Source organism: Epithele typhae (genome assembly GCF_022376455.1).
Source record: "Epithele typhae strain CBS 203.58 chromosome Unknown BXZ73scaffold_18, whole genome shotgun sequence".
Taxonomy (NCBI): domain Eukaryota; kingdom Fungi; phylum Basidiomycota; class Agaricomycetes; order Polyporales; family Epitheliaceae; genus Epithele; species Epithele typhae.
In genome coordinates this window covers 310710-317635 of record NW_025954209.1, presented here as the reverse complement: position 1 = coordinate 317635, position 6926 = coordinate 310710, and the positions used below count along the sequence as shown (strand labels likewise).

At 56.1% G+C, this 6926-nt stretch overlaps 3 protein-coding genes across 3 annotated transcripts; all 3 read left to right on the top strand.

Annotated features, from left to right (window-relative positions):
• Positions 1–800: 800 nt before the first annotated feature.
• Positions 801–1932, top strand: BXZ73DRAFT_89535 (Cwf15/Cwc15 cell cycle control protein; the record flags this gene model as incomplete). Its single annotated transcript, XM_048025322.1, has 7 exons — positions 801–913; positions 973–1092; positions 1170–1271; positions 1331–1590; positions 1652–1742; positions 1796–1820; positions 1861–1932. 7 exons carry the CDS (start codon positions 801–803, stop codon positions 1930–1932), a joined length of 783 nt encoding a protein of 260 aa, XP_047878806.1.
• Positions 1933–3904: 1972 nt separating this feature from the next.
• BXZ73DRAFT_100572 (uncharacterized protein) lies at positions 3905–4489 on the top strand (the record flags this gene model as incomplete). Its single annotated transcript, XM_048014616.1, has 4 exons — positions 3905–3959; positions 4029–4069; positions 4123–4257; positions 4322–4489. 4 exons carry the CDS (start codon positions 3905–3907, stop codon positions 4487–4489), a joined length of 399 nt encoding a protein of 132 aa, XP_047878805.1.
• Positions 4490–5094: 605 nt separating this feature from the next.
• On the top strand, positions 5095–6870 carry BXZ73DRAFT_76884 (uncharacterized protein; the record flags this gene model as incomplete). The annotated part of the gene is made up of 9 exons (XM_048022530.1): positions 5095–5125; positions 5178–5248; positions 5366–5423; positions 5451–5468; positions 5666–6213; positions 6237–6341; positions 6402–6443; positions 6510–6627; positions 6713–6870. 9 exons carry the CDS (start codon positions 5095–5097, stop codon positions 6868–6870), a joined length of 1149 nt encoding a protein of 382 aa, XP_047878804.1.
• Positions 6871–6926: the final 56 nt, after the last annotated feature.

The window sequence follows — 6926 nt, the reverse complement described above, 5'->3', positions numbered from 1 at the left end:
TGAAGTGAAGGCCCACGGTTAAGAGCAGTTAAAAGACTCAGGTTGAGTTCAGAGCTGGCATTGGAATGGGACGATGACTCGAGAGAAGACGTACGGGCTGGCCCCTATCAGTCGAAGTGGTACGCTGTTATTCGGCCTGTTGAGACAGCCGCACACACGGGTCGAAGCGCGTCCGACTATGGGGCGACCGTCCTTACTTGCGACATGGCTCTATGAAGATGGGCGTCACGCGGCCGTGACGCGGAATGAGACGAAGGTGGCAGGGATCAAGTAAAGCATCGCGCACCCAGAAATGAACGACGGCAGTAATCGTCCATGCACTTCAAACCATGCTTCACATGAGCTTGCTTTTTCTAACGAGCGACGCGTCATCGGAAACACTCCGTAGATACGTATTAGTCCCCTTGCAATGCAGCAAATATAGAACACCTACTCCGCACTTGCAGCGACGATAACAGTGCATCAAGCTATTCGTGGGGAGCGTGGGTTCGTGAGAGGCGATGAGATTACCAGATCTACCAAATTTACTTCTCGCACCCATGTAGGGCGCGGTCAGAGGACGCTCAGATGAGCGCAAGATGGAGGAAGCGGGAGGGACGTGACGCCAGCTGGGCACTCCGGAGTCCGAGTCCCAGCAGGCGGAGATGTCTCACAACGGCCACGTGATCATGCGTCCAAGCGCCCATCACAACTGTTCGTCTGTTCCACTGTCCAGCGCTAATAGGAACGACGAGCTCCCTCTCTCCCTTCCCCCTTGGCCTTGACCCTTCCCTTGCCGTCCCACTCCACCCTACTTCAACATGTCTACAGCACATAGGCCGACATGGGATCCTGCGCAAGCGAAGGACGTGAAGGGGGGCTCCCGACAGTTCTCCGTGCGCGACATGGCCGCGCACACGAAGCTGAAGTTCCGGTGCGCCACTCTTTTTCCATACGTTCGCGTCATGTAGTGACCGCCAAACGTGCATATAGCCAACCGGGCCAAACTTCCACAGCGGAAGTTGCGAAGCGCGACCTTCGGGCTGAGCTGATCGAGGCGGAGGCTGCGGCGCGCGACCGCAAGCGCAAGGCAGAGGGAAGCCCCCGCTGGCGGTGGAGAACGCGACTGCGGGAGGCGCGGCCGCTGCGGCGGTGACGGATGGGCAGGACGAGGAGTCGAACAAGCGGAGGAAGCTGCTTCAGGATGCTTTGGAGCTGGACAAGGATGACGACGAGGACGACGAGGACGAGGGAAAGGGTGGGGACGAGGAAAAGGGAGGGGGTGACGACGAGTGTGTTAATCTTTCCACTTTCTGCTGCGTGCCCTCACCGGGGATTATGGTGTCCGCAGGGATGATGACGACGACGACGATGACGAAGAGGACGACACGGCCGAACTTCTACGCGAGCTGGAGAAGATCAAACGCGAGCGTGCGGAAGAAAAGGATCGACAAGAGCGCGAGCAGTCCGAGCTGTCGGCTGCAGAGCGCGACGCCGAGATTGCGACCGCGAACCCGCTCCTCAATCTTGCAGCCGCGCTCGGGCAAACGCCGAATGGGGTAAACACGACGAAGCCAGGCACGTTCGCCGTGAAGCGGAGATGGGACGATGGTGCGTGTGCGAGGTGCTCGTCAAATGTGGTCGGGGTTCTCATGAACGCGGGTTTTCCTAGACCTCATCTTCAAAAACCAGGCGATGAGCTCGCGGGACAAAAACAAGGAGCCACAGTTCGTGAACGACCTGCTACGGACAGAGTTCCACAAGTTCGTCCACCATCCTTCGTGCTGTTACACCTTAGTTGCTGACTATCATGCAGAAAGTTCATGTCGAAGTTCATTAAGGTGTGTACTTTTCTCTTCGCTTTGCTGCCATTTGGCTCAGACCTTGAGCTTCATAGTAATGACCAAGGACTCCGTCACTGTACTATCTTATCGTTTCTCTGGTATCGTATGATCATGTTCCTCGGACTCCCTCGGACCTCGGATTCGTTCTTGCGCTGCAAACGCAAGTCAGCAACTCAGGACTACCTTCTGGCACCACAAATCATGCGCTCGACCACTTATCAAACCTACACTTGGCATATGCAAGTTCACTGTGGAACAGCGAAGTTTGGATTTCGTACAAGTCGCGCTTCGTTTGAGGTGTTTCATGGGAACAATGTGGAAATGTTCTTGAGTACGCCCACTTTCGTCCGTTCCTCCATGATGTTCGTCTGCGTGGTGGACCTAATCGGGTTTACTCGCGGCCACGAAGTGGTAGAACCCTGTTTGTTATCAGGTGCCCTATACAATCTCAAATCATACAGCGGTCCAGTGGACACACTGTCGACGTGAAGGCTGGGCAGAACTCAAGGTATAAAAGGTCGAGATTGAGGACGTACTCTACAGCATCTCACCGGACTTGCTACGCCTCCACACCCACTTCTACTTCAAGTATCCTTGCTTTTCAACGCGAACACGCAATGGTCGCTTGCTCTATCACTCGCATTATCGTCCTCACTTCCCTTCTCGTCGGAGGTAGAAGACTTGCTCGCTCTAGATAGACCCCATCGCTCAATTTCTCGTCCACTCTAGCCTTGACTGCTCCAGTCGCTACTCCCGACGAGGTCCGTATACCTTTACAAGTTCAGATTTCGAGCTTCCCACTCAAAGCTTCTGATCCTTCCCGCAGACTTCCCTGGCTCTAATCGGACGTCAGTGCCACCGCATAGGCTGCCTTGTCACGACCCCTGACTCCGAGAAGGTCTCCGAACCCGAAGGTCAGCAGCCTCACATACCCATGGTCCACATATTGAAGTCGCTCACTGACGCCGCTGTAGTATTCAATGCCGACCTCGCTTCGGACCAGAGCGTCATTGGTGGGGACGAGGCTTGAAGTTGACAAGGTGCGGCTGGGTCATTGATGCCTGCCATTGACGATGCTTACTATCACCCCAGCTCCCAACGACGCAAGCCTCTGCCTGACCGGGTTCAACCGGGCTGCTTCGAGTGCGGCGTCCGTCACCGCATGACCAAGCCGAGCCTCTACCCTTTCGATTTCCCCCATATTTATCTTTCAATTCCGACGTGTATGATGTTCTTACGCCGCTTCGTTTCCATGTAATGAAATACAAGTCTTTCTCCAACCAAGGCCTTGAGTGTCGAAGCATCCGGAACATTGAAGTCACTTTCCAGGGCCCGTGCTGAGGTTCTGACGGAGTAGGTTTCCTCGTGTATGCATACAATTGATACTAACTATCTCGATAAGCCACAGCAACTTGAATCATACTTGCTCGTCCCCTCGGGGCTTCGCAACACTTATTCAGGCAACTCCATCGCTTGCAGGAGTGTATGCGCCCACACTCCTTTCGCCTAACTATCCGACCCCGCATCCCTGCATCCCAGCTGAGGTCAAAATCTTCTGCCCACATTCGGCGTACCCCAACAGACCGCTCAGCATCACCAGCCTCCGCCCGGAGCTGACGCAAAACAGCGCTGTCTAAGGTCAGTGGCGCGACGCTGAGACTCGTCGGTGGCTGTTGAGGAAGCGCGTGGTGGCACCGTGGTGAGAACCACCAGATGATCTTGAGATGATCTCTCAGGTGCGCCCACAGTACTTGATGCTCATCGTCAACACCGCTAACGTCTGCTGTAAGGCGGTCTCGGCCAAGCTCGTGCTTACAAGGGAGCCGAAGGCCTTCTGACCGCAGATGCGGCGGACGTGGATGAAATCGGCTGGCGGGGTGATTTGTTGTGATGTGTGAGTCGGGCGTAAAGCTGACAACATACGGGTGATCCAAGTCAGAAGAGCCGTGAAGAGTGGAGCTATAAAGCGAGGGCATACGGACGGAGGGTCGGCAGACATCTGCTCTTCGTTCGGCTTGCGACCACTCCCCCTCTTTTCCTGCGCCTGGAACCCATCTGCGTCGTCACACTCGTTGAACAACATGGTCGCCTTTATCATCACCCGCTCTTTTGCCATCTCTGCCTTATTCGTTGGGGGTAAGCTTCCACTCCACTTCGACTGCTTCAGTATGGGGCTGACCGATTTCGTGTCTTAATTTGCAACAGCATTTTCTGCTCCCATCGCCGTCGGCCCTTTTGCCGTCAGGGTATGTATGCAAACGTCGTCTCCTGAACGACCGGTCTAATCCTCATATTTCAGTCCACGGGAATTATTGAGGCTCGACAGTGCCACGCCATGGGGTACCTGGCCGTCGCAGACCCCGAGTCTAACGGCTTCACTCCCATTTCTGGAGTGTCTGAGGAACCCAGCAACGCCGCCTTAGATGCAGCTGATGTATGCTCCTTCTCTCTGATCGGCACCGTCCACTATGCTCACGCAAGCGGTTGTCGTTCCGCAGTCTTCCCCGGCCATCCAAACGCGCCAGTGCCACGGAGAAGGGTGCCTCCGTGTTGTCGAAGAGCGCGAGGTTCAAAACACCCCTGCTGTCGTGGCCGCCGAGGCTCGTCAGTGTCATAGTATGGGCTGTCTCAAATCCGACTCGGAGGAGGAACGGGTGCACATCTAGAAAGATCTTGCCTCCCATACCCGGCTCGGCCTTGGTTCGAGCGATTACTTGATGGCAACCTTTTCCTTATTTTCTCCCATAGTATTGCCTTCGTGCTTCGTTCGCATTAGTATAGTACGGATGAATAAACATACACTGACATATAGCGTTCTCTGACTGTCGGTCTGTTCCACCTGACTTCCAGACCATGGCTCGTGATATACTGATAATTGATTGATTCATCGAGAGTTGCCGAGCGCTGTGGAAAATCCGAAGCGCCAACACTGACAGCCCTCGTGCCGCGCCGCGGTCCGGACTAGGTGTCCTCGGACTTACTGCGGCTCTTGTCTTCCAGCAGCGACTCGAATCCGGAAGATGACGATGAGGCGTGTTGCGGGCTCGTCTCGACGTCCCGAGCGGTGCGCCTCGAACTTCGCCCCGCTGCGACGCTGCGCTGGCCCGCCGGGTAGATCCGACAGCGGCGATTACATCACGCATGCGTCGCGCAGAACCAGCAGTGCAGACCGGCGACGTCCAGTCTCGGCTGCCCCTCCCTCCACCTGTTCTCCGTTGCTCTCTCCCCCTCTTTCGTTCCATCTTTCTCTGATACCTCTTGGGCCCGCAACATGCCTGACATTCTTGTGCTCGGAGCGACTGGTACGCCGCCGTCCCTCCCCGCTTGTCTACCCAGTATCCATACTTTCTATAGGCTACACCGGCCGCTTTACCATTAAAGCCCTCGATGAGCACCCTCAGCGCGACCAGTTCACCTACACATCGGTGTGCGCTCGCTGGCCAAAGGCGAGGCGCTGAAGAAGCAGCTTGGACTGGACCCCAACGTCCCTCTCGTCGAGGTGATGTACTGAACGCGGATGAGGTCGACGACGCGGTGCGCAGCGTACAGTTGTCATCAACTGGCGGGGCCGTATTGGTTATATGGGCAGAATGTGCAGAGGTGCGTGTGCTTGCTGGGTATATGCAGTATCCGAAGCTGAGGCGGGTGCGCCAGATCGTGTGCGTTGCACGGAAAGCGGTATGTGGACCTGGCGGGCGAGCTGCATACACAGAAGAGGATGATTGAACGGTGAGTCTTGCGTCCTTGGAATGTCTCATGGGGATGGTCGTGCGCGTGCTGCGTGCTACGCCCATGTACGTGCGTGGGTTGCTTCGCCAACTCCAGCACTTATGTGTCCGCAGTCCTTCAGAAAGGGCTATATACTGACACATCGCTCCCGGTTACTAGCTTCGACTACCTTGCGACAAAGACCGGCGCGATCCTCATACCTGCATGCGGCTTCGACTCTATCCCAAGCGACATCCTCGTCCATCTCTCTAACCGCACGATCAAGAATGCGTTGGGTCCGACAGCAGCGTTGGGTCTCTCACAAACATACTTCTCGGTCGGAGGCGGGTTCTCTGGCGGTTCGGTCGCATCTCTCATGGCGGAGCTTGAACAAGTTCCGGGCCATTTGGCCAAGGAGGCTAGGAGTGATTGGTCCCTGAGTCCTGGTGCGTCTTCCTACTGCTCGTCATCCTCCTCTCGTCTCAAACCCGGTGCTTCAAATAGTGCGTGGTCTCCCATGTCCGACACCCTCCCTCGCCACGCCCGTGCCTTTTACGTCCCGCAACAATACGCCGGATGGTGGGTCATCGCGGCCCCCAATCGCGGTTGTGTCCAGCGCACGTGGGGTCTCAACGAGCTCGCGGTCGCTGCCACTTCCTCCGCGAGTGTGAAGGAGCGCAAGGTTGCGGCGCGTACGGCCCACAGTTCCGCTACGTCGAGTACTTTGTCACCGGCACGTCGAAAGTGACGGCCACTGCGGTGAGCGTGGGGATCCTGGTGTTTTTCACATTAGTGACATACTGCGCGCCGGTGAGTGAACTCAGCTTATCACGAGAGTTTGTTGGGCTTGACACAGGGATGTTCGTGCAGGTGCGATGGTTGTTCAAGATGCTCATGCTGCTCCAGGATCTGGTCCGTCGGAAGCGTAAGTAGTTTCCCTAGCCCGCATCATGACTTCCTCTGACATGATTTCCGTAGACATGTCAAGGAGGGCACATGGGAAATCACGAATGTTACCGAGTGTGCGTCTTCACCGGGCGTGTACGCCAAATCACCATGCGCGGTACTGGTAATGTGGGCTACTACAAGACTGCATGTGCGTCATTCACTCTTCACACTCGCGCTGTCATCCTCCTCATCTCTATCCTCGCATTGAGCGGTCGTTAACCTTTGTACATTAGACATGCTCGTTGAATCCGCTCTCGCACTGCTCCTTGACGACGCCTCTCTTCCCGAGGCAGCGCGCGCAGGCGGTGTCCTCACACCCTCGACGCCCTCGGGGGTGTCCTGGTTAGCCGTCTCGAGGCGCACGCGAAGATCCAGTTCGAAAGCCAGATAATCCGTACAAACCCGGAGAGCAAAAAGAACCGGTAACCCTGGAATTGTAGCATACAT